This window comes from Salmo salar, chromosome 21 (genome assembly GCF_965601325.2).
Source record: "Salmo salar chromosome 21, fSalSal1, whole genome shotgun sequence".
NCBI classification, from domain to species: Eukaryota; Metazoa; Chordata; class Actinopteri; order Salmoniformes; family Salmonidae; genus Salmo; species Salmo salar.
In genome coordinates, this window is record NC_138311.1 from 58,754,901 (window position 1) to 58,780,647 (window position 25,747).

The following is a 25,747-nucleotide window of genomic DNA, read 5'->3' on the forward strand; positions in this document are numbered from 1 at the left end:
TTTGTTCTTAACTGACTTGCCCAGTTAAATAAAGGTTTTAAAAATATATATAAATAATATAATAATTACAATAAGAAAGAAGTGCTTGTGTTTCCTGCTGGAATAGGCTACTAAGGATGAATAGGCTACTGAGTCATCATTTCAATCACTGAATTAAATATGAATAATATGTATATGAACTGGATATGCTTGTCAACTACAGCCAGTGTTCTATATTTTAGAATGAGTTTTACCTGTAGTCTAATCTGACTACTGACTACTGTCAATCTAATGTGTTCATAATAACACAAGACTACAGCAACAATTAACTGAAGTTACAGGCTATTTATTAAATTGTGTCGCCAGCTCCAGGTAGGCTACAAAAGTTGCACAAATAGATTTGCAATGATTCCAGTTATATCATCATTTCAACATATTTATTGTATCAAATGGTATCCTACAATGGCATATACATTAATAGGCTAATAATACTTGATGGCCAACAGAGGCAAATGTATAATTCTCCACATTTAGCCTAACGGAAGTGTCATTGAGGACTTGTCCACATAAAAAGAACCATGCGAGGGAGTTTCATAACCTCCATTTCAAATTTCCACTCGGGCAGCCCCCGAGACCCAAGAACAAATCATGCATGAAGCACTTGGCTTGATACCGTTTTCTTTAAGCAGTCAACATCAGAATTAAGCAATAAGGCACGAGGCGGTGTGGTATATGGTCAAAATACCACGGCTATGGGCTGTTCTTCACACTCACTCAGCAACAGCCTGCTCACTGCCTGACAGTCAGCAGCAGGTCGCAGTGAAATATATATATATATATTATTTAAGAAACAACTTTGAAATAGCTCCAAAAATTCGCAACCAATACATTTTCACCAGCGACATGGTTTTCAAAGTATCCCAATTTGTATGTAAAACCTCAAACATGGAAACACTGCCCTATGTCTTGGAGATGCAATGCAATTACGTTGCAGGCAATTTCTTGGGGGGGGGGTGACACACGTTTAACAACCCAGATGCAATTGTGTTGCAAGAAAAATAAATTGGTCCAGATTGTTTCGCGTGGCATCGGTTTAATAAGGCTGCCATTACACGACGCAACTTGTGTTGCAAGTTTAGTTGCTCCGTGAAACACCCCCCCCCCCCCCCTCCCTTGCAACTAGCTTGCATCCAGTTGACACGTTTCAATCAGAGCTGCAAGCGACAGCACAAAACAAACATCCGGGTCACATGATCCATTCCAAGGTTCAGAGTTCAACCCGGTTGTCATGTCAACACAGCTGTCAGTGCTGCTCAGCACAACCCGCAAAAAAATCATCAAAAATCACAGAACAGAGACTAGCAATAACAGTAGATGTATGGAAATGGGATTGTACATGGTTTTAGCAGTCAAAGAAATATACTTTCGAATAGAACCCAAACCTCTACCTGACTAGTTTGAACTGAAATTGTCCACCATTAACTGTGCTAGCTAGCTTAGTTCGATGCTAGCTCCATGCTAACTCCATGCTAGCTCCATGCTAGCTCCATGCTAGCTCCATGCTAGCTCCATGCTAGCTCCATGCTAGCTAAATGAGTACAGGCTGCATAGACACCCAGAGCTTTGTGCTAATAGCGGGTTCTGGCGCCACTCGGCGGCGAAGCCATAGATACCGAAAGAAGAGCATTGCCTAGCAACGAGAAAGGTAAACAAGCTCTTGCGCCATAGCTAGTAGAGTTAGCAACCGCTCTCAACTCAACTTATAAAGACTTATTTTTTTGCTTGCAAATAACGTATTTGGAGTTTTTTTGTTAAAAAATTGTGTTCTCAGATGGCTGGCAAAAAGAAAGAAGTAAGCTTGCAGGTCAGTCGGTTTGTTTTTATTTTTTAGCAGGTATCTAAGTTGGGTGTGATGGGCAGCACACTGTGTGATCAGAATGGTAACGTTAGCTAACACTGCTGTTCTTTCTTGGTACTACTTTCTCCAGGCGTCTGTCTCAAACCAAGAGCAATGGGATGAGATGCTTGCAACTAAAGGTTTAACAGGTAAAAATGATGTGCTTTGTTGCGTATTACGTTTTCTTACTTACGTGTAGCCGTTTCACTCTGGCTGTATGTTGTGACTTGTTTGTTTCATTATTTGCAATGAAAACGTACCTCTTACTTGGTTATTCATAGAGGAATGCAACACATGTGGTCCAGTGTGGCTCAGTTGGTAGAGCATGGTGTTTGCAACGCCAGGGTTGTGGGTTCGATTCCCACGGGGGGGGGACCCAGTACGGAGAAGGGAAAAAAAAATGTATGAAATGTATGCATTCACTACTGTAAGTCGCTCTGGATAAGAGCGTCTGCTAAAAATGACTAAAATGTGAATGTATCATTCACTACCACTGCATGCTGCTGCCCCCATGTGTTCATGCTGCTTACTGCAGGATGTGCCTACATACCGTTTACTAACGCCTGTCCTGTTTCTCTGTCCCCTTCAGTTGTAGATGTGTACCAGCAGTGGTGTGGTCCATGCCGTGCTGTTGTCAGCTTGCTGAGGAAGATCAAAAATGAACTGGGAGATGACTTGTTACATTTTGCCACAGTAAAGACAACAGACAAATATCATTCAATGTAGAATGACATTTCTGAAAAAAAATTATATTGAAAAAAGGCTTTTGTTTAAATTGAACTGGTTTTCCTTGCAGGCAAAAGCTGACAGTATCGATGCTCTGGAAAGGTACAGGGGGAAGTGTGAGCCCACCTTCCTGTTCTATGGGGTTAGTCCTGATCTCTCTCAGTCTCTCCCTATTTCTTTCCCCAAGTGTTGATCTGGAATTGTGCAGGTACTGTAGATGTATGTCTGGGTCGGTGGATGCATCTCTGTGTTACTCAGAGAGTAATCAGTTATTCATTATTATCATTTCAAGACCGGTTCAGCTACAATCTATACAAATAATGTTCTGTCTGAAGCAGATTAAGATAAACTCAAACACAGCTTGAAATGTCTCTGGGGGAGGGGGGGTCTCAGTGCTACGGGGGGCTAACGCTCCTCTCCTCCAGAGGATGGTGACCCTAACCTCTGTATCTGGTTCAGGGGGGGGGGGGAGAGATGGTCTCAGTGCTACGGGGACTAACGCTCCTCTCCTCCAGAAGATGGGGACCCTAACCTCTGTATCTGGTTCAGGGGGGGAGAGATGGTCTCAGTGCTACGGGGACTAACGCTCCTCTCCTCCAGAGGATGGTGACCCTAACCTCTGTATCTGGTTCAGGGGGGAGAGATGGTCTCAGTGCTACGGGGGGCTAACGCTCCTCTCCTCCAGAGGATGGGGACCCTAACCTCTGTATCTGGTTCAGGGGGGGGGGGAGAGATGGTCTCAGTGCTACGGGGACTAACGCTCCTCTCCTCCAGAGGATGGGGACCCTAACCTCTGTATCTGGTTCAGGGGGGAGAGATGGTCTCAGTGCTACGGGGGCTAACGCTCCTCTCCTCCAGAGGATGGGGACCCTAACCTCTGTATCTGGTTCAGGGGAGGGGGGGTCTCAGTGCTACGGGGGCTAACGCTCCTCTCCTCCAGAAGATGGGGACCCTAACCTCTGTATCTGGTTCAGGGGGGAGAGATGGTCTCAGTGCTACGGGGGGCTAACGCTCCTCTCCTCCAGAGGATGGGGACCCTAACCTCTGTATCTGGTTCAGGGGGGGAGAGATGGTCTCAGTGCTACGGGGGGCTAACGCTCCTCTCCTCCAGAGGATGGGGACCCTAACCTCTGTATCTGGTTCAGGGGGGAGAGATGGTCTCAGTGCTACGGGGGCTAACGCTCCTCTCCTCCAGAGGATGGGGATCCTAACCTCTGTATCTGGTTCAGGGGGGAGAGATGGTCTCAGTGCTACGGGGGGCTAACGCTCCTCTCCTCCAGAGGATGGGGACCCTAACCTCTGTATCTGGTTCAGGGGAGGAGAGATGGTCTCAGTGCTACGGGGGGCTAACGCTCCTCTCCTCCAGAGGATGGGGACCCTAACCTCTGTATCTGGTTCAGGGGGGAGAGATGGTCTCAGTGCTACGGGGGGCTAACGCTCCTCTCCTCCAGAGGATGGGGACCCTAACCTCTGTATCTGGTTCAGGGGGGAGAGATGGTCTCAGTGCTACGGGGGGCTAACGCTCCTCTCCTCCAGAAGATGGTGTTGGAGGAACTGGCCAGGGAGAAGACTGTCCTGGAGGAGGGAGGGGAACGCAGAGTGGTGAGTCAAAACAGACACACAAACACACATGCACTTACAAACAGCAAGGTACACTCAAATATTCATACATGCTGATTGCTTGAGAGTTTAAAAAAACTGTCTTTCAAATGACTGACCTGTAGGATACACTCTTTGCTATTCTGTGTTTTTCAGGTGAAAGATGAAGGTTTGATAGATGAAGAAGAGGAGGAGGAGGAGGATCAAAGTGATGAAGATATACTTGGTACTGTAGCTACTTATTCATCTTACATGGGCCATTTATTCCTTTTCCGTCAACTTTAACCAGTGTTTTACAGCCAAGTAACTTTACTGTCTGTAGTTCCAGACAGTAAATCATACACGGTGGCCATCATCAAACCAAACGCTGTGGCTCACGGCAAAGCTAGTGAGATTATCATGAAGATTCAGGATGCCGGGTTTGAGATCTTAGCCCACGAGGAGAAAACGCTGAGCGACTCTGAAGCACGAGGTTTCTACCAGAACAAAGTAGGAGAGGTACAGTAATATTTCTACCAGAACTAAGTAGGAGAGATCAGTAGATTTCTACCAGAACTAAGTAGGATGGGTACAGTAGATTTCTACCAGAACTAAGTAGGAGGGGTACAGTAGGTTTCTACCAGAACTAAGTAGGAGAGATCAGTAGATTCCACCCAGAACTAAGTAGGAGCGATCAGTAGATTTCACCCAGAACTAAGTAGGGGAGGTACAGTAGATTTCTACCAGAACTAAGTAGGAGAGATCAGTAGATTTCTACCAGATCTAAGTAGGAGCGATCAGTAGATTTCTACCAGAACTAAGTAGGAGAGGTACAGTAGATTTCTACCAGATCTAAGTAGGAGGGGTACAGTACAGAGAACCAAAGAAGAGAATGTTTCAATCTGCTAAAGATTGAGCGTGTTCACCTGTTGTGTTAAAACAGCTACTGTGCTGCTCCTTCAGAGGAACGCCCATCACCTGCTAGACAGCCTCCCAGTCAAACATACTGTCATTCAGCAGAACATAACTTCACACTGATAGTAGTTGATACAGCTCTTTTTTTATTTTTTATTTTACATTTTTATTTGGCACCCTGATTTGCATACTGCTATTACTGCTTTGTGAGCTACAGGCAACGATTATATGTAAATAAATGATTTTAAAAAAAACATTGTCGGAAGATGATACGTCCTCACTGTAAGAAGCGTAGGTAGTGAGGAGAGAGAGAGAGACAGAGAGAGAGACAGAGAGAGAGACAGAGAGAGAGACAGAGAGAGAGAGAGAGACAGAGAGAGACAGAGAGAGAGAGAGAGAGAGAGAGACAGAGAGAGAGAGAGAGAGAGAGAGAGAGAGACAGAGAGAGAGACAGAGAGAGAGAGAGAGAGAGACAGAGAGAGAGAGAGAGACAGAGAGAGAGAGAGACAGAGAGAGACAGAGAGAGAGAGAGAGAGAGAGACAGAGAGAGAGAGAGAGAGAGAGACAGAGAGAGACAGAGAGAGAGAGAGAGAGAGAGACAGAGAGAGAGACAGAGAGAGAGACAGAGAGAGAAAGAGAGACTCATTTTGGTCCACGCTCATTTTTGCAATGTGTTATTTTTGTATTCTTCATTTGTCAGGTAAAAATGTTATTTGAACACACATTTCATGATCTAGGATAATGATAAGCAACTTTTTAGGCTTTATATAAAAAATGAAAAAATAAATCATGTTTTTTCATACTTTTTGAAGCACTACTGAACAGAGAGCCTTTTGGGAGCCAAATGTCTCTTTTAGGTGAAAAGAGATAAAAGATCTGTCTCACTGAAAATACTCTGAATGCCCATCACTATTACCTGTGTATTCCCAGGCCTGTTTTGAGGACCTGATCCAGTTCATGTCCAGTGGCCCCTCTTACATCCTGTTGGTCTCTCAGAGGGAGGGGTCAGGTCATGTGGTGCAAGCATGGAGGGAGTTCATTGGTCCAGCAGACATAGAGGAAGCCAGGAGGGATAAACCTGAGAGGTACAATTAAAAACACAGCCCTAATCCAGAAACACTGCCCTAATCCAGAAACACTGCCCTAATCCAGAAACACTGCCCTAATCCAGAAACACGGCCCTAATCCAGAAACACGGCCCTAATCATAATCCAGAAACACAGCCCTAATCCAGAAACACAGCCCTAATCCAGAAACACTGCCCTAATCCAGAAACACGGCCCTAATCCAGAAACACGGCCCTAATCATAATCCAGAAACACAGCCCTAATCCAGAAACACAGCCCTAATCCAGAAACACAGCCCTAATCCAGAAACACGGTCCTAATCCAGAAACACGGCCCTAATCCTAATCCAGAAACACGGCCCTAATCCAGAAGCACGGTCCTAATCCTAATCCAGAAACACGGCCCTAATCCAGAAGCACGGTCCTAATCCTAATCCAGAAACACGGTCCTAATCCTAATCCAGAAACACGGCCCTGATCCAGAAACACGGCCCTAATCCAGAAACACGGCCCTAATCCAGAAACACGGCCCTAATCCTAATCCAGAAACACAGCCCTAATCCAGAAACACGGCCCTAATCCAGAAACACGGCCCTAATCCAGAAACACGGCCCTAATCCAGAAACACAGCCCTAATCCAGAAACACTGCCCTAATCCAGAAACACAGCCCTAATCCAGAAACACAGCCCTAATCCAGAAACACGGCCCTAATCCAGAAACACGGCCCTAATCCAGAAACACAGCCCTAATCCAGAAACACGGCCCTAATCCAGAAACACAGCCCTAATCCAGAAACACGGCCCTAATCCAGAAACACGGTCCTAATCATAATCCAGAAACACAGCCCTAATCCAGAAACACAGCCATAATCCAGAAACACAGCCCTAATCCAGAAACACGGTCCTAATCCAGAAACACGGCCCTAATCCAGAAACACGGCCCTAATCCTAATCCAGAAACACGGCCCTAATCCAGAAGCACGGTCCTAATCCTAATCCAGAAACACGGCCCTAATCCAGAAGCACGGTCCTAATCCTAATCCAGAAACACGGTCCTAATCCTAATCCAGAAACACGGCCCTGATCCAGAAACAAGGCCCTAATCCAGAAACACGGCCCTAATCCAGAAACACGGCCCTAATCCTAATCCAGAAACACAGCCCTAATCCAGAAACACGGCCCTAATCCAGAAACACGGCCCTAATCCAGAAACACGGCCCTAATCCAGAAACACAGCCCTAATCCAGAAACACAGCCCTAATCCAGAAACACGGCCCTAATCCAGAAACACAGCCCTAATCCAGAAACACGGCCCTAATCCAGAAACACAGTCTTTATACAGGAACAGGACACGGGTACAATGCTCAATGATCATAATATTAAAGGGACATAAATTCAATATTCAGAACAAACAGTAGATGGTTTTTAATTTCAAATAGTGGTATGTATTTGTGTACAGCGCATAAATGCTTCGTTTGAGGGCTGTGTGGACGTTCACTTGCCGTGAATGAAGACAGCATGTAATCTAGACAGATTGTTGCTCCAACAGAACAAACAATTCCAAGGCAATGTTCCTCTCCTAACTATCCTCACTGGTCACCAGCAGAGTAACCATCTGTACTCTTATTTTCCTTCCCTACCTCTACCCTCTCCTCCTCCCTCTTCTCTCCTCCTCCATTTTCTCTCCCCTCTTTTCAACCTCTCCCTTCCCTTCCCATCCTCTCTCCTCTCCTTCTCCCTCCTTCTCTCCCTTCCTCCATCCCTTCCTCTCACCTCCCTCCTTCTCTCCCTACCTCGTTCCCTTCCTCTCCCTCCTTCCTCTGTCTCCTCTCCCTCCTTCCCCTGCTCTCCTCCTTCCTCCCTCCCCTAGCCTACGTGCCCAGTATGGCAGTGAAACCCTGTTTAATGCTCTCCATGGTAGTGACGACAACCATCAGGCCAGGAGGGAGCTGGCCTTCTTCTTCCCCAGCTTCAGGACTTCTTCCCGGGCAGAGCAGCACGATGAGGAAGGGCAAGTGGAGAGGACACTGGCTCTCATCCGACCCAACATCGCCAGGGAGAGCGGAGGTGGGCCGCGTGCCAATTACTGTACACAACACGCGTCATATCAGCAGTACAGGCTAGGCCTGTATTTAGTGAAGAAGTCATTCGCGTTTTTGAGATTTTCAAGGTTTCTTCCTCAAAATGTTTTTTCTGACAATTGAAAGAAATATCAGAAATAGTCTGAAGGCAAATTGAAGCATCATTTTGATGACCTTTTCTAAAGTATTGTGTTCCAGATCTGGTCTGGTCTGGTCTCCATGAGACTGGCTTCAGTACTGTTTTCTGTTCCAGATGAGATCTTGTCTCGTATCCACGAGGCTGGCTTCACTGTGTCTCTCCAGAGAGAGGTGATATTAACAGAGGAACAGGCCAGACGGTTCTACAGACGACATGTTGACCAGGACTACTTCCCTGCCCTACTGCACAACATGACCAGGTAACCATCTGACAAATGAAACACAAGATAACTAGAGTATCAAAGCAAGATCACAAATCAACTACCAACTTGGCACTCACACAAAATCAGTGGTGTTTATAAGACCCACGGCCCTATTATTCCCCCTAGTCTATTATTCCCCTAGTCTATTATTCCCCTAGTCTATTATTCCCCTAGTCTATTATTCCCCCTAGTCTATTATTCCCCTAGTCTATTATTCCCCTAGTCTATTATTCCCCCCTAGTCTATTATTCCCCTAGTCTATTATTCCCCTAGTCTATTATTCCCCTAGTCTATTATTCCCCCTAGTCTATTATTCCCCTAGTCTATTATTCCCCTAGTCTATTATTCCCCTAGTCTATTATTCCCCCTGGTCTATTATTCCCCTAGTCTATTATTCCCCTAGTCTATTATTCCCCTAGTCTATTATTCCCCCTAGTCTATTATTCCCCTCTAGTCTATTATTCCCCTAGTCTATTATTCCCCCTGGTCTATTATTCCCCTAGTCTATTATTCCCCTAGTCTATTATTCCCCTAGTCTATTATTCCCCTAGTCTATTATTCCCCCTGGTCTATTATTCCCCTAGTCTATTATTCCCCTAGTCTATTATTCCCCCTAGTCTATTATTCCCCTAGTCTATTATTCCCCTAGTCTATTATTCCCCTAGTCTATTATTCCCCCTAGTCTATTATTCCCCTAGTCTATTATTCCCCTAGTCTATTATTCCCCTAGTCTATTATTCCCCTAGTCTATTATTCCCCCTAGTCTATTATTCCCCTAGTCTATTATTCCCCTAGTCTATTATTCCCCTAGTCTATTATTCCCCTAGTCTATTATTCCCCCTAGTCTATTATTCCCCTAGTCTATTATTCCCCTAGTCTATTATTCCCCCTAGTCTATTATTCCCCTAGTCTATTATTCCCCTAGTCTATTATTCCCCCCTAGTCTATTATTCCCCTAGTCTATTATTCCCCTAGTCTATTATTCCCCTAGTCTATTATTCCCCCTAGTCTATTATTCCCCTAGTCTATTATTCCCCTAGTCTATTATTCCCCTAGTCTATTATTCCCCTAGTCTATTATTCCCCCTAGTCTATTATCCCCCCTAGTCTATTATTCCCCTAGTCTATTATTCCCCTAGTCTATTATTCCCCTAGTCTATTATTCCCCCCTAGTCTATTATTCCCCCTAGTCTATTATTCCCCTAGTCTATTATTCCCCTAGTCTATTATTCCCCCTAGTCTATTATTCCCCTAGTCTATTATTCCCCTCTAGTCTATTATTCCCCTAGTCTATTATTCCCCCTAGTCTATTATTCCCCTAGTCTATTATTCCCCCTAGTCTATTATTCCCCTCTAGTCTATTATTCCCCTAGTCTATTATTCCCCTCTAGTCTATTATTCCCCTAGTCTATTATTCCCCTCTAGTCTATTATTCCCTCTAGTCTATTATTCCCCCTAGTCTATTATTCCCCTAGTCTATTATTCCCCCCTAGTCTAGTATTCCCCCTAGTCTATTATTCCCCTCTAGTCTATTATTCCCCTAGTCTATTATTCCCCTCTAGTCTATTATTCCCCTAGTCTATTATTCCCCTCTAGTCTATTATTACCTCTAGTCTATTATTCCCCCTAGTCTATTATTCCCCTAGTCTATTATTCCCCTAGTCTATTATTCCCCTAGTCTATTATTCCCCCTAGTCTATTATTCCCCTCTAGTCTATTATTCCCCTAGTCTATTATTCCCCTCTAGTCTATTATTACCTCTAGTCTATTATTCCCCCTAGTCTATTATTCCCCTAGTCTATTATTCCCCTAGTCTATTATTCCCCTAGTCTATTATTCCCCCTAGTCTATTATTCCCCCTAGTCTATTATTCCCCTAGTCTATTATTCCCCCCTAGTCTATTATTCCCCTAGTCTATTATTCCCCTAGTCTATTATTCCCCCTAGTCTATTATTCCCCCTAGTCTATTATTCCCCTAGTCTATTATTCCCCCCTAGTCTATTATTCCCCCTAGTCTATTATTCCCCTAGTCTATTATTCCCCCTAGTCTATTATTCCCCCTAGTCTATTATTCCCCTAGTCTATTATTCCCCCTAGTCTATTATTCCCCCTAGTCTATTATTCCCCTAGTCTATTATTCCCCCCTAGTCTATTATTCCCCCTAGTCTATTATTCCCCCTAGTCTATTATTCCCCTAGTCTATTATTCCCCTAGTCTATTATTCCCCTAGTCTATTATTCCCCCTAGTCTATTATTCCCCTAGTCTATTATTCCCCTAGTCTAGTATTCCCCCTAGTCTATTATTCCCCCTAGTCTATTATTCCCCTAGTCTATTATTCCCCCTAGTCTATTATTCCCCTAGTCTATTATTCCCCCTAGTCTATTATTCCCCTAGTCTAGTATTCCCCTAGTCTATTATTCCCCTAGTCTATTATTCCCCTAGTCTATTATTCCCCTAGTCTATTATTCCCCCTAGTCTATTATTCCCCTAGTCTATTATTCCCCTAGTCTATTATTCCCCTAGTCTATTATTCCCCCCTAGTCTATTATTCCCCCCTAGTCTATTATTCCCCCTAGTCTAGTATTACCCTAGTCTTTTATTCCCCCCTAGTCTATTATTCCCCCTAGTCTAGTATTCCCCCTAGTCTATTATTCCCCCTAGTCTAGTATTCCCCCTAGTCTATTATTCCCCCCTAGTCTATTATTCCCCCTAGTCTATTATTCCCCTAGTCTATTATTCCCCTTGTCTAGTATTCCCCCCTAGTCTATTATTCCCCCCTAGTCTATTATTCCCCCTAGTCTAGTATTACCCTAGTCTTTTATTCCCCCTAGTCTATTATTCCCCTAGTCTATTATTCCCCTAGTCTATTATTCCCTCTAGTCTATTATTCCCTCTAGTCTATTATTCCCCTAGTCTATTATTCCCCTCTAGTCTATTATTCCCCTAGTCTATTATTCCCCCTAGTCTAGTATTCCCCCTAGTCTATTATTCCCCCTAGTCTATTATTCCCCCTGGTCTATTATTCCCCCTAGTCTATTATTCCCTCTAGTCTATTATTCCCCCTAGTCTATTATTCCCCCTAGTCTATTATTCCCCCTAGTCTATTATTCCCTCTAGTCTATTATTCCCCCTAGTCTATTATTCCCCCTAGTCTATTATTCCCCCCTAGTCTATTATTCCCCCCTAGTCTATTATTCCCCCCTAGTCTATTATTCCCCCTAGTCTTATACCCCTAGTCTATTATTCCCCCTGGTCTATTATTCCCTCTAGTCTATTATTCCCCCTAGTCTATTATTCCCCCTAGTCTTATACCCCTAGTCTATTATTCCCCCTAGTCTATTATTCCCCCCTAGTCTATTATTCCCCCTGGTCTATTATTCCCTCTAGTCTATTATTCCCCCTAGTCTATTATTCCCCCTAGTCTTATACCCCTAGTCTATTATTCCCCCTAGTCTATTATTCCCCTTAGTCTATTTTCCCCCATAGTCTAGTATTCCCCCTAGTCTATTATCCCCCCTAGTCTATTATTCCCCTAGTCTATTATTCCCTCTAGTCTATTATTCCCCCTAGTCTATTATTCCCCCTAGTCTATTATTCCCCCCTAGTCTATTATTCCCCCTAGTCTATTATTCCCCCTAGTCTATTATTCCCCCTAGTCTATTATTCCCCCTAGTCTATCTAGTCTCTAGAATGTTATTCCTGTTGACTGTGTTTCTGTTACAGTGGTCCTGTGTTGGCTCTGGCCCTGGCCAGGACAGGAGCTGTGGACCACTGGAGGAACCTTCTGGGCCCTAAAGACGTCAGCAAGGCCAGGGAGGAGCAGCCCGACTGGTACGACTAGCTCTCATAAAGAGCACTATTTATTACCAGGACCCATAGAGCTCTGTTTATTACCAGGTCCCATAGAGCTCTGTTTATTACCAGGTCCCATAGAGCTCTGTTTATTACCAGGTCCCATTAGAGCTCTGTTTATTACCAGGTCCCATAGAGCTCTGTTTATTACCAGGTCCCATAGAGCTCTGTTTATTACCAGGTCCCTCTGTTTATTACCAAGTCCCATAGAGCTCTGTTTATTACCAGGTCCCTCTGTTTATTACCAGGTCCCATAGAGCTCTGTTTATTACCAGGTCCCATAGAGCTCTGTTTATTACCAGGTCCCATAGAGCTCTGTTTATTACCAGGTCCCATAGGGCTCTGTTTATTACCAGGTCCCATAGAGCTCTGTTTATTACCAGGTCCCGTAGGGCTCTGTTTATTACCAGGTCCCATAGAGCTCTGTTTATTACCAGGTCCCATAGGGCTCTGTTTATTACCAGGTCCCATAGAGCTCTGTTTATTACCAGGTCCCATAGAGCTCTGTTTATTACCAGGTCCCATAGAGCTCTGTTTATTACCAGGTCCCATAGAGCTCTGTTTATTACCAGGTCCCATAGAGCTCTGTTTATTACCAGGTCCCATAGGGCTCTGTTTATTACCAGGTCCCGTAGAGCTCTGTTTATTACCAGGTCCCATAGAGCTCTGTTTATTACCAGGTCCCTCTGTTTATTACCAGGTCCCATAGAGCTCTGTTTATTACCAGGTCCCATAGAGCTCTATTTATTACCAGGTCCCATAGAGCTCTGTTTATTACCAGGTCCCATAGAGCTCTGTTTATTACCAGGTCCCATAGGGCTCTGTTTATTACCAGGTCCCATAGAGCTCTGTTTTTTACCAGGTCCCATAGAGCTCTGTTTATTACCAGGTCCCATAGAGCTCTGTTTATTACCAGGTCCCATAGAGCTCTGTTTATTACCAGGTCCCATAGAGCTCTGTTTATTACCAGGTCCCATAGGGCTCTGTTTATTACCAGGTCCCATAGGGCTCTGTTTATTACCAGGTCCCATAGGGCTCTGTTTATTACCAGGTTCCATAGAGCTCTGTTTATTACCAGGTCCCATAGGGCTCTGTTTATTACCAGGTCCCATAGAGCTCTGTTTATTACCAGGTCCATTAGAGCTCTGTTTATTACCAGGTCCCTTAGAGCTCTGTTTATTACCAGGTCCCATAGAGCTCTGTTTATTACCAGGTCCCTTAGAGCTCTGTTTATTACCAGGTCCCATAGAGCTCTGTTTATTACCAGGTCCCATAGAGCTCTGTTTATTACCAGGTCCCATAGAGCTCTGTTTTTTACCAGGTCCCATAGAGCTCTGTTTATTACCAGGTCCCATAGAGCTCTGTTTATTACCAGGTCCCATAGGGCTCTGTTTATTACCAGGTCCCATAGAGCTCTGTTTATTACCAGGTCCCATAGGGCTCTGTTTATTACCAGGTCCCATAGGGCTCTGTTTATTACCAGGTCCCTCTGTTTATTACCAGGTCCCATAGGGCTCTGTTTATTACCAGGTCCATTAGAGCTCTGTTTATTACCAGGTCCCATAGGGCTCTGTTTATTACCAGGTCCATTAGGCCTCTGTTTATTACCAGGTCCATTAGGGCTCTGTTTATTACCAGGTCCCATAGAGCTCTGTTTATTACCAGGTCCCTCTGTTTATTACCAGGTCCCATAGGGCTCTGTTTATTACCAGGTCCCATAGGGCTCTGTTTATTACCAGGTCCCATAGGGCTCTGTTTATTACCAGGTCCCATAGAGCTCTGTTTATTACCAGGTCCATTAGAGCTCTGTTTATTACCAGGTCCATTAGAGCTCTGTTTATTACCAGGTCCCATAGAGCTCTGTTTATTACCAGGTCCCTCTGTTTATTACCAGGTCGCATAGGGCTCTGTTTATTACCAGGTCCCATAGGGCTCTGTTTATTACCAGGTCCCATAGAGCTCTGTTTATTACCAGGTCCCGTAGGGCTCTGTTTATTACCAGGTCCCATAGAGCTCTGTTTATTACCAGGTCCATTAGAGCTCTGTTTATTACCAGGTCCCTCTGTTTATTACCAGGTCCCATAGGGCTCTGTTTATTACCAGGTCCCATAGAGCTCTGTTTATTACCAGGTCCCATAGGGCTCTGTTTATTACCAGGTCCCATAGAGCTCTGTTTATTACCAGGTCCCATAGAGCTCTGTTTATTACCAGGTCCCATAGAGCACTATTTATTACCAGGTCCCATAGAGCTCTGTTTATTACCAGGTCCCATAGAGCTCTGTTTATTACCAGGTCCCATAGGGCTCTGTTTATTACCAGGTCCCATAGGGCTCTGTTTATTACCAGGTCCCATAGAGCTCTGTTTATTACCAGGTCCATTAGAGCTCTGTTTATTACCAGGTCCATTAGAGCTCTGTTTATTACCAGGTCCCATAGAGCTCTGTTTATTACCAGGTCCCATAGGGCTCTGTTTATTACCAGGTCCCATAGAGCTCTGTTTATTACCAGGTCCCATAGGGCTCTGTTTATTACCAGGTCCCATAGAGCTCTGTTTATTACCAGGTCCCATAGGGCTCTGTTTATTACCAGGTCCCTCTGTTTATTACCAGGTCCCGTAGGGCTCTGTTTATTACCAGGTCCCATAGGGCTCTGTTTATTACCAGGTCCCATAGAGCTCTGTTTATTACCAGGTCCATTAGAGCTCTGTTTATTACCAGGTCCCATAGAGCTCTGTTTATTACCAGGTCCCATAGGGCTCTGTTTATTACCAGGTCCCATAGAGCTCTGTTTATTACCAGGTCCCTCTGTTTATTACCAGGTCCCATAGGGCTCTGTTTATTACCAGGTCCCATAGAGCTCTGTTTATTACCAGGTCCCATAGGGCTCTGTTTATGACCAGGTCCCATAGAGCTCTGTTTATTACCAGGTCCCATAGAGCTCTGTTTATTACCAGGTCCCTCTGTTTATTACCAGGTCCCATAGAGCTCTGTTTATTACCAGGTCCCATAGAGCTCTGTTTATTACCAGGTCACATAGGGCTCTGTTTATTACCAGGTCCCATAGAGCTCTGTTTATTACCAGCTCCCATAGGGCTCTGTTTATTACCAGGTCCCATAGAGCTCTGTTTATTACCATGTCCCTCTGTTTATTACCAGGTCCCATAGAGCTCTGTTTATTACCAAGTCCCATAGAGCTCTGTTTATTACCAGGTCCCATAGAGCTCTGTTTATTACCAGGTCCCATAGGGCTCTGTTTATTACCAGGTCCCATAGAGCTCTGTTTATTACCAGGTCCCTCTGTTTATTACCAGGTCCCATAGAGCTCTGTTTATTACCAGGTCCCATAGGGCTCTGTTTATTACCAGGTCCATTAGAGCTCTGTTTATTACCAGGTCCCATAGAGCTCTGTTTATTACCAGGTCCCGTAGGGCTCTGTTTATTACCAGGTCCCATAGAGCTCTGTTTATTACCAGGTCCCATAGGGCTCTGTTTATTACCAGGTCCCATAGGGCTCTGTTTATTACCAGGTCCCATAGGGCTCTGTTTATTACCAGGTCCCTTAGAGCTCTGTTTATTACCAGGTCCCATAGGGCTCTGTTTATTACCAGGTCCCATAGGGCTCTGTTTATTACCAGGTCCCATAGAGCTCTGTTTATTACCAGGTCCCATAGAGCTCTGTTTATTACCAGTTCCCATAGGGCTCTGTTTATTACCAGGTCCCATAGAGCTCTGTTTATTACCAGGTCCCATAGGGCTCTGTTTATTACCAGGTCCCATAGAGCTCTGTTTATTACCAGGTCCCATAGAGCTCTGTTTATTACCAGGTCCCGTAGAGCTGTCTTTATTAGCAGGTCCCTTTGAGCTCTGTTTATTACCAGGTCCCATAGGGCTCTGTTTATTACCAGGTCCCATAGGGCTCTGTTTATTACCAGGTCCCATAGGGCTCTGTTTATTACCAGGTCCCATAGAGCTCTGTTTATTAGCAGGTCCCATAGGGCTCTGTTTATTACCAGGTCCCATAGAGCTCTGTTTATTACCAGGTCCCTCTGTTTATTACCAGGTCCCATAGGGCTCTGTTTATTACCAGGTCCCATAGAGCTCTGTTTATTACCAGGTCCCATAGGGCTCTGTTTATTACCAGGTCCCATAGGGCTCTGTTTATTACCAGGTCCCATAGAGCTCTGTTTATTACCAGGTCCCATAGAGCTCTGTTTATTACCAGGTCCCATAGAGCTCTGTTTATTACCAGGTCCCATAGAGCACTATTTATTACCAGGTCCCATAGAGCTCTGTTTATTACCAGGTCCCATAGAGCTCTGTTTATTACCAGGTCCCATAGGGCTCTGTTTATTACCAGGTCCCATAGGGCTCTGTTTATTACCAGGTCCCATAGGGCTCTGTTTATTACCAGGTCCATTAGAGCTCTGTTTATTACCAGGTCCCGTAGGGCTCTGTTTATTACCAGGTCCATTAGAGCTCTGTTTATTACCAGGTCCCATAGGGCTCTGTTTATTACCAGGTCCCGTAGGGCTCTGTTTATTACCAGGTCCCATAGGGCTCTGTTTATTACCAGGTCCCATAGAGCTCTGTTTATTACCAGGTCCATTAGAGCTCTGTTTATTACCAGGTCCCATAGGGCTCTGTTTATTACCAGGTCCCGTAGGGCTCTGTTTATTACCAGGTCCCATAGAGCTCTGTTTATTACCAGGTCCCTCTGTTTATTACCAGGTCCCATAGGGCTCTGTTTATTACCAGGTCCCATAGAGCTCTGTTTATTACCAGGTCCCATAGGGCTCTGTTTATGACCAGGTCCCATAGAGCTCTGTTTATTACCAGGTCCCATAGGGCTCTGTTTATTACCAGGTCCCATAGAGCTCTGTTTATTACCAGGTCCCATAGAGCTCTGTTTATTACCAGGTCCCATAGAGCTCTGTTTATTACCAGGTCCCATAGAGCACTATTTATTACCAGGTCCCATAGAGCTCTGTTTATGACCAGGTCCCATAGAGCTCTGTTTATTACCAGGTCCCATAGGGCTCTGTTTATTACCAGGTCCCATAGGGCTCTGTTTATTACCAGGTCCCATAGGGCTCTGTTTATTACCAGGTCCATTAGAGCTCTGTTTATTACCAGGTCCCGTAGGGCTCTGTTTATTACCAGGTCCATTAGAGCTCTGTTTATTACCAGGTCCCATAGGGCTCTGTTTATTACCAGGTCCATTAGAGCTCTGTTTATTACCAGGTCCATTAGAGCTCTGTTTATTACCAGGTCCCATAGAGCTCTGTTTATTACCAGGTCCATTAGAGCTCTGTTTATTACCAGGTCCCATAGGGCTCTGTTTATTACCAGGTCCCGTAGGGCTCTGTTTATTACCAGGTCCCATAGAGCTCTGTTTATTACCAGGTCCCTCTGTTTATTACCAGGTCCCATAGGGCTCTGTTTATTACCAGGTCCCATAGAGCTCTGTTTATTACCAGGTCCCATAGGGCTCTGTTTATGACCAGGTCCCATAGAGCTCTGTTTATTACCAGGTCCCATAGGGCTCTGTTTATTACCAGGTCCCATAGAGCTCTGTTTATTACCAGGTCCCATAGGGCTCTGTTTATTACCAGGTCCCATAGAGCTCTGTTTATTACCAGGTCCCTCTGTTTATTACCAGGTCCCATAGGGCTCTGTTTATTACCAGGTCCCATAGAGCTCTGTTTATTACCAGGTCCATTAGAGCTCTGTTTATTACCAGGTCCCATAGAGCTCTGTTTATTACCAGGTCCCATAGAGCTCTGTTTATTACCAGGTCCCATAGAGCTCTGTTTATTACCAGGTCCCATAGAGCTCTGTTTATTACCAGGTCCCTCTGTTTATTACCAGGTCCCATAGAGCTCTGTTTATTACCAGGTCCCATAGAGCTCTGTTTATTACCAGGTCCCATAGAGCTCTGTTTATTACCAGGTCCCATAGGGCTCTGTTTATTACCAGGTCCCATAGAGCTCTGTTTATTACCAGGTCCCATAGAGCTCTGTTTATTACCAGGTCCCATAGAGCTCTGTTTATTACCAGGTCCCTCTGTTTATTACCAGGTCCCATAGAGCTCTGTTTATTACCAGGTCCCATAGAGCACTATTTATTACCAGGTCCCATAGAGCTCTGTTTATTACCAGGTCCCATAGAGCTCTGTTTATTACCAGGTCCCATAGGGCTCTGTTTATTACCAGGTCCCATAGAGCTCTGTTTATTACCAGGTCCCGTAGGGCTCTGTTTATTACCAGGTCCCATAGAGCTCTGTTTATTACCAGGTCCCATAGGGCTCTGTTTATTACCAGGTCCCATAGAGCTCTGTTTATTACCAGGTCCCATAGAGCTCTGTTTATTACCAGGTCCCATAGGGCTCTGTTTATTACCAGGTCCCATAGAGCTCTGTTTATTACCAGGTCCCATAGGGCTCTGTTTATTACCAGGTCCCATAGAGCTCTGTTTATTACCAGGTCCCATAGAGCTCTGTTTATTACCAGGTCCCATAGGGCTCTGTTTATTACCAGGTCCCATAGGGCTCTGTTTATTACCAGGTCCCATAGGGCTCTGTTTATTACCAGGTCCCTCTGTTTATTACCAGGTCCCATAGAGCTCTGTTTATTACCAGGTCCCATAGAGCTCTGTTTATTACCAGGTCCCATAGAGCTCTGTTTATTACCAGGTCCCTCTGTTTATTACCAGGTCCCATAGAGCTCTGTTTATTACCAGGTCCCATAGAGCTCTGTTTATTACCAGGTCCCATAGAGCTCTGTTTATTACCAGGTCCCGTAGAGCTCTGTTTATTACCAGGTCCCATAGAGCTCTGTTTATTACCAGGTCCCATAGAGCTCTGTTTATTATTATTATTAATGTTTTATACACTCAGTGTTTACAGAAGGGAACAGCCTTCCCTGTAGCTCAGTTGGTAGAGCATGGTGTTTGCAACACCAGGGTTGTGGGTTCGTTTCCCACGAGGGGCCAGCACAGAAAAAAAATGAATGAAATGTATGCAGTCACTACTGTAAGTCGCTCTGGATAAGAGCGTCTGCTAAATGACTAAAATCTAAATGTAAATGTAAACAGGGAGCCACTTGAGATATATCCCTGTACAAGAAAACACTTTTCAGCTATTATAATTGTATTGGTATTTAATAGGAATCCCCATTTAGCTACTCTTCCTGGGGTTTGTTATGGATCCCCATTAGTTCCTGTCAAGGCAGCAGCTACTCTTCCTGGGGTTTATTATGGATCCCCATTAGTTCCTGCCAAGGCAGCGGCTACTCTTCCTGGGGTTTATTATGGATCCCCATTAGTTCCTGCCAAGGCAGCAGCTACTCTTCCTGGGGTTTATTATGGATCCCCATTAGTTCCTGTCAAGGCAGCAGCTACTCTTCCTGGGGTTTATTATGGATCCCCGTTAGTTCCTGTCAAGGCAGCAGCTACTCTTCCTGGGGTTTATTATGGATCCCCATTAGTTCCTGTCAAGATAGCAGCTACTCTTCCTGGGGTTTATTATGGATCCCCATTAGTTCCCGCCAAGGCAGCAGCTACTCTTCCTGGGGTTTATTATGGATCCCCATTAGCTGCTCTTCCTGGGGTCCAAACTCACCAAAACATCCACATTACATATAAAACAACAGATAAAACAGTGAACTATGTTTCTACTGAATGAGCAGTACGTCATATAACGTCCCTACACCACCACAACACTAAATAATCTTGTTCCCATAAGTTTGATACTGTATTGAAAACCTCTCTCACGGTGCTCTGTGACTGTCCCCTCTCCTTTCGTAGTGCCTCTCTCACGGTGCTCTGTGACTGTGCCTCTCTCACGGTGCTCTGTGACTGTCCCCTCTCCTTTCGTAGTGCCTCTCTCACGGTGCTCTGTGACTGTGCCTCTCTCACGGTGCTCTGTGACTGTGCCTCTCTCACGGTGCTCTGTGACTGTCCCCTCAGCCTCAGAACCCAGTTCATGGTGGCCAGTGAGGACAGTGAGCCCCAGAACCAGCTGAACCAGCTCCATGGCAGTGCCAGCAGAGAGGAGGCAGAGGAGGAGATTGACTTCTTCTTCCCTAAACAGCAGACTCTGGCCATCATTAAGCCTGATTCCATGGACGAACATAGAGGTACATGATTCACTGATTCCATGGACGAACATAGAGGTACATGATTCACTGATTCCATGGACGAACATAGAGGTACATGATTCACTGATTCCATGGACGAACATAGAGGTACATGATTCACTGATTCCATGGACGAACATAGAGGTACATGATTCACTGATTCCATGGACGAACATAGAGGTACATGATTCACTGAATCAGTCAATCAATCAATACACAATATACTGTACATTTATTTACTATGTACCAGTTACCAGTTATTTGGGGCGGCAGGATAGCCTAGTGGTTAAGAGCGTTGGACTAGTAAACGAAAGGTTGCAAGTTCAAATCCCCGAGCTGACAAGTTAAAAATCCGTCGTTCTGCCCCTGAACAAGGCAGTTAACCCCACTATTCCTAGGCCGTCATTGAAAATAAGAATTTGTTCTTACCTTTATTTAACTAGGCAAGTCAGTTAAAATAAATAAAAATCCAAACCGGTCCTTAGTCAGTTGTACTCGTCCTCCCCCTTCCTCCCCCTTCCAGAGGAGATCCTGGGGGAGATCCGTGCTGGGGGTTTCTCGATATCTCGGCTGAAGGAGACGGTGTTGTCCAGAGACACGGCTGAGGAGTTCTACAGGGAACACAGAGACAAACCGTTCTACGGCCAGCTGGTTGACTTCATGTGCAGGTTAGTACTGTGCTACATAATCCTATATATCTGGCTCTGGGTTAGAGGTCAGCTCTGGGTTAGAGGTCAGCTCTGGGTTAGAGTTGGAGGACAGCTCTGGGTTAGAGTTCAGCTCTGGGTTAGAGATCAGCTCTGGGTTAGAGATCAGCTCTGGGTTAGAGATCAGCTCTGGGTTAGAGGTCAGCTCTGGGTTAGAGTTGGAGGACAGCTCTGGGTTAGAGTTCAGCTCTGGGTTAGAGTTCAGCTCTGGGTTAGAGGTCAGCTCTGGGTTAGAGGTCAGCTCTGGGTTAGAGTTGGAGGACAGCTCTGGGTTAGAGTTCAGCTCTGGGTTAGAGATCAGCTCTGGGTTAGAGGTCAGCTCTGGGTTAGAGTTGGAGGACAGCTCTGGGTTAGAGTTCAGCTCTGGGTTAGAGTTCAGCTCTGGGTTAGAGGTCAGCTCTGGGTTAGAGGTCAGCTCTGGGTTAGAGTTGGAGGACAGCTCTGGGTTAGAGTTCAGCTCTGGGTTAGAGTTGGAGGACAGCTCTGGGTTAGAGGTCAGCTCTGGGTTAGAGGTCAGCTCTGGGTTAGAGGTCAGCTCTGGGTTAGTGTTGGAGGACAGCTCTGGGTTAGAGTTCAGCTCTGGGTTAGAGGTCAGCTCTGTGTTAGAGATCAGCTCTGGGTTAGTATTGGAGGTCAGCTCTGGGTTAGAGGTCAGCTCTGGGTTAGAGGTCAGCTCTGGGTTAGTATTGGAGGTCAGCTCTGGGTTAGAGTTCAGCTCTGGGTTAGAGGTCAGCTCTGGGTTAGAGGTCAGCTCTGGGTTAGAGTTGGAGGTCAGCTCTGGGTTAGAGGTCAGCTCTGGGTTAGAGGACAGCTCTGGGTTAGTGTTGGAGGACAGCTCTATTGTAATTGTCACATAGGACAGTTAATAATGCTCAGGGGAGACAGTTAATAATGCTCAGGGTATAGGAGACAGTTAATAATGCTCAGGGTATAGGAGACAGTTAATAATGCTCAGGGGAGACAGTTAATAATGCTCAGGGTAGAAGAGACAGTTAATAATGCTCAGGGGAGACAGTTAATAATGCTCAGGGTATAGGAGACAGTTAATAATGCTCAGGGGAGACAGTTAATAATGCTCAGGGGAGACAGTTAATAATGCTCAGGGGAGACAGTTAATAATGCTCAGGGGAGACAGTTAATAATGCTCAGGGTAGAAGAGACAGTTAATAATGATCAGGGGAGACAGTTAATAATGCTCAGGGTATAGGAGACAGTTAATAATGCTCAGGGTATAGGAGACAGTTAATAATGCTCAGGGTATATGAGACAGTTAATAATGCTCAGGGTATAGGAGACAGTTAATAATGCTCAGGGTATAGGAGACAGTTAATAATGCTCAGGGTAGAAGAGACAGTTAATAATGCTCAGGGGAGACAGTTAATAATGCTCAGGGTATAGGAGACAGTTAATAATGCTCAGGGGAGACAGTTAATAATGCTCAGGGTAGAAGAGACAGTTAATAATGCTCAGGGTAGAGGAGACAGTTAATAATGCTCAGGGTATATGAGACAGTTAATAATGCTCAGGGTATAGGAGACAGTTAATAATGCTCAGGGTAGAAGAGACAGTTAATAATGCTCAGGGGAGACAGTTAATAATGCTCAGGGTATAGGAGACAGTTAATAATGCTCAGGGTATAGGAGACAGTTAATAATGCTCAGGGTAGAGGAGACAGTTAATAATGCTCAGGGTATAGGAGACAGTTAATAATGCTCAGGGGAGACAGTTAATAATGCTCAGGGTAGAAGAGACAGTTAATAATGCTCAGGGTATATGAGACAGTTAATAATGCTCAGGGTATAGGAGACAGTTAATAATGCTCAGGGGAGACAGTTAATAATGGTCAGGGTATAGGAGACAGTTAATAATGCTCAGGGTAGAAGAGACAGTTAATAATGCTCAGGGTATAGGAGACAGTTAATAATGCTCAGGGTATAGGAGACAGTTAATAATGCTCAGGGGAGACAGTTAATAATGCTCAGGGTAGAAGAGACAGTTAATAATGCTCAGGGGAGACAGTTAATAATGCTCAGGGTATAGGAGACAGTTAATAATGCTCAGGGGAGACAGTTAATAATGCTCAGGGTAGAAGAGACAGTTAATAATGCTCAGGGGAGACAGTTAATAATGCTCAGGGGAGACAGTTAATAATGCTCAGGGTAGAAGAGACAGTTAATAATGCTCAGGGTAGAAGAGACAGTTAATAATGCTCAGGGGAGAAGAGACAGTTAATAATGCTCAGGGTATAGGAGACAGTTAATAATGCTCAGGGTATAGGAGACAGTTAATAATGCTCAGGGTATAGGAGACAGTTAATAATGCTCAGGGTAGAAGAGACAGTTAATAATGCTCAGGGTAGAGGAGACAGTTAATAATGCTCAGGGGAGAAGAGACAGTTAATAATGCTCAGGGTATAGGAGACAGTTAATAATGCTCAGGGTATAGGAGACAGTTAATAATGCTCAGGGTATAGGAGACAGTTAATAATGCTCAGGGTAGAGGAGACAGTTAATAATGCTCAGGGTATAGGAGACAGTTAATAATGCTCAGGGGAGACAGTTAATAATGCTCAGGGGAGACAGTTAATAATGCTCAGGGTAGAAGAGTACATCTGAAACCCTGTCTCTGTAGCGGCCCCTGTATGCTGCTGGTGCTGACCAAGGAAAATGCTGTGGATGAGTGGCGGTCCATGATGGGCCCCACAGACCCTGGCCTGGCCCAGGTGACAGCCCCGGGGTCCCTGAGAGCCCGCTTCGCCTTAGACATCCTCCACAACGCCCTTCACGGCTCCTCCAGTCAGGAGCATGCCCAGGAGAAGATACACTTCCTGTTTGGTGATATCATCACCTCAGACGGAGACCTGACCAGCAATGGGGAACTGGATCCCACATCGCTAGGTAACCAATCACACTTCAAGTTACTACACTGAAGAAAAATATAAACCCAACATGTAAAGTGTTGGTCCCGTGTTTCATGAGCTGAAAAAAAAAATCCCAGAAATGTTCGATTCGCACAAAAAGTTTATTTCTCTCAAATTTTGTGCACAATTTTGTTTACATCCCTGTTAGTGGAGCATTTCCGTCTGTAATATAGCTCATTCTGATTGGCTGGGCCTGGCTCCCCAGTGGGTGGGGCCTATGCCCTCCCAGGCCCACCAATGGCAGCGCCCCTGCCCAGTCATGTGAAATCCATAGATTAGGGCCTAATTTTATTTTATTTTTTTCAATCGAGTGATTTCCTTATATGAACTGTAACTCTGCAAAATCTTTGAAATTGTTGCGTTTATATTTGTTCAGTAAAGTTCTATCCGACTAGAAGGACCGTGAAGAACAGGGTCACTAGTGGAGAGCTGTTAGACCTGTTGGGATTCAACACTGGCACCTATCTGGCTCGATGGACCAAAGTCAAGACTGATAAACAAGGAACAGCCCTTTTCAACAGTAAACATGTACAATGTTTTCTTTCAGGAAAGCAGCAGGACAGTTTTGCAGATCTCATGGCTTCAGACAAATCAGGTTGTACAACTGCAGAAATGACAGAACATGTTGAATCAGGAAGTCCAGAGAGCCATCAAGAGCATGTTGAATCAGGAAGTCCAGAGAGCCATCAAGAGCATGTTGAATCAGGAAGTCCAGAGAGCCATCAAGAGCATGTTGAATCAGGAAGTCCAGAGAGCCATCAAGAGCATGTTGAATCAGGAAGTCCAGAGAGCCATCAAGAGCATGTTGAATCAGGAAGTCCAGAGAGCCATCAAGAGCATGTTGAATCAGGAAGTCCAGAGAGCCATCAAGAGCATGTTGAATCAGGAAGTCCAGAGAGCCATCAAGAGCATGTTGAATCAGGAAGTCCAGAGAGCCATCAAGAGCATGTTGAGCAGGCCACATCCACGTCAGACACACCTAGTGTCACAAGCAAAGAAGGGGAAGGTAAGAACGAGATTGTGCTCAATATAATGAACACGTGATCTAAATCTGTGCTGAAGGTAAAGAACTGCATTCAGGTGAGTTGATCCTTCTTCATATTACAGGTGATCAGACACCAGTCTGAAGAAGAAGGATCGACAGATCCCCAGGACAGATCCTCCCCAGTAGAGATCCCCAGGACAGATCCTCCCCAGTAGAGATTCCCAGGACAGATCATCCCCAGTAGAGATTCCCAGGACAGATCATCCCCAGTAGAGATTCCCAGGACAGATCCTCCCCAGTAGAGATCCCCAGGACAGATCATCCCCAGTAGAGATTCCCAGGACAGATCATCCCCAAGACTCTGATCATCCAAGTTAAGACTGGATGGTCGTCGTCTTTCAGATATAACAAATGAACAATACCACTTGCAGGGCTGCAGTACATTATCATGTTACTTCATTTGAATGTTGTGAAAAATGAAATAAAAATCTTATTGCGGATTTTTA

At 45.0% G+C, this 25,747-nt stretch overlaps 1 protein-coding gene across 1 annotated transcript; it reads left to right on the plus strand.

Annotated features, from left to right (window-relative positions):
- The first annotated feature begins 1,192 nt into the window (after positions 1 to 1,192).
- LOC106582583 (thioredoxin domain-containing protein 6) lies at positions 1,193 to 25,747 on the plus strand. Its single transcript, XM_082967269.1, has 16 exons — positions 1,193 to 1,843; positions 1,968 to 2,025; positions 2,466 to 2,569; positions 2,673 to 2,744; positions 4,088 to 4,204; positions 4,358 to 4,427; positions 4,524 to 4,699; positions 6,026 to 6,180; positions 8,032 to 8,228; positions 8,496 to 8,640; positions 12,367 to 12,474; positions 20,460 to 20,629; positions 21,153 to 21,297; positions 23,968 to 24,233; positions 24,804 to 25,262; positions 25,364 to 25,747. The coding sequence occupies exons 1-16, from the start codon at positions 1,811 to 1,813 to the stop codon at positions 25,381 to 25,383; spliced, it is 2,295 nt and encodes a 764-aa protein (XP_082823395.1). The 5' UTR covers positions 1,193 to 1,810; the 3' UTR covers positions 25,384 to 25,747.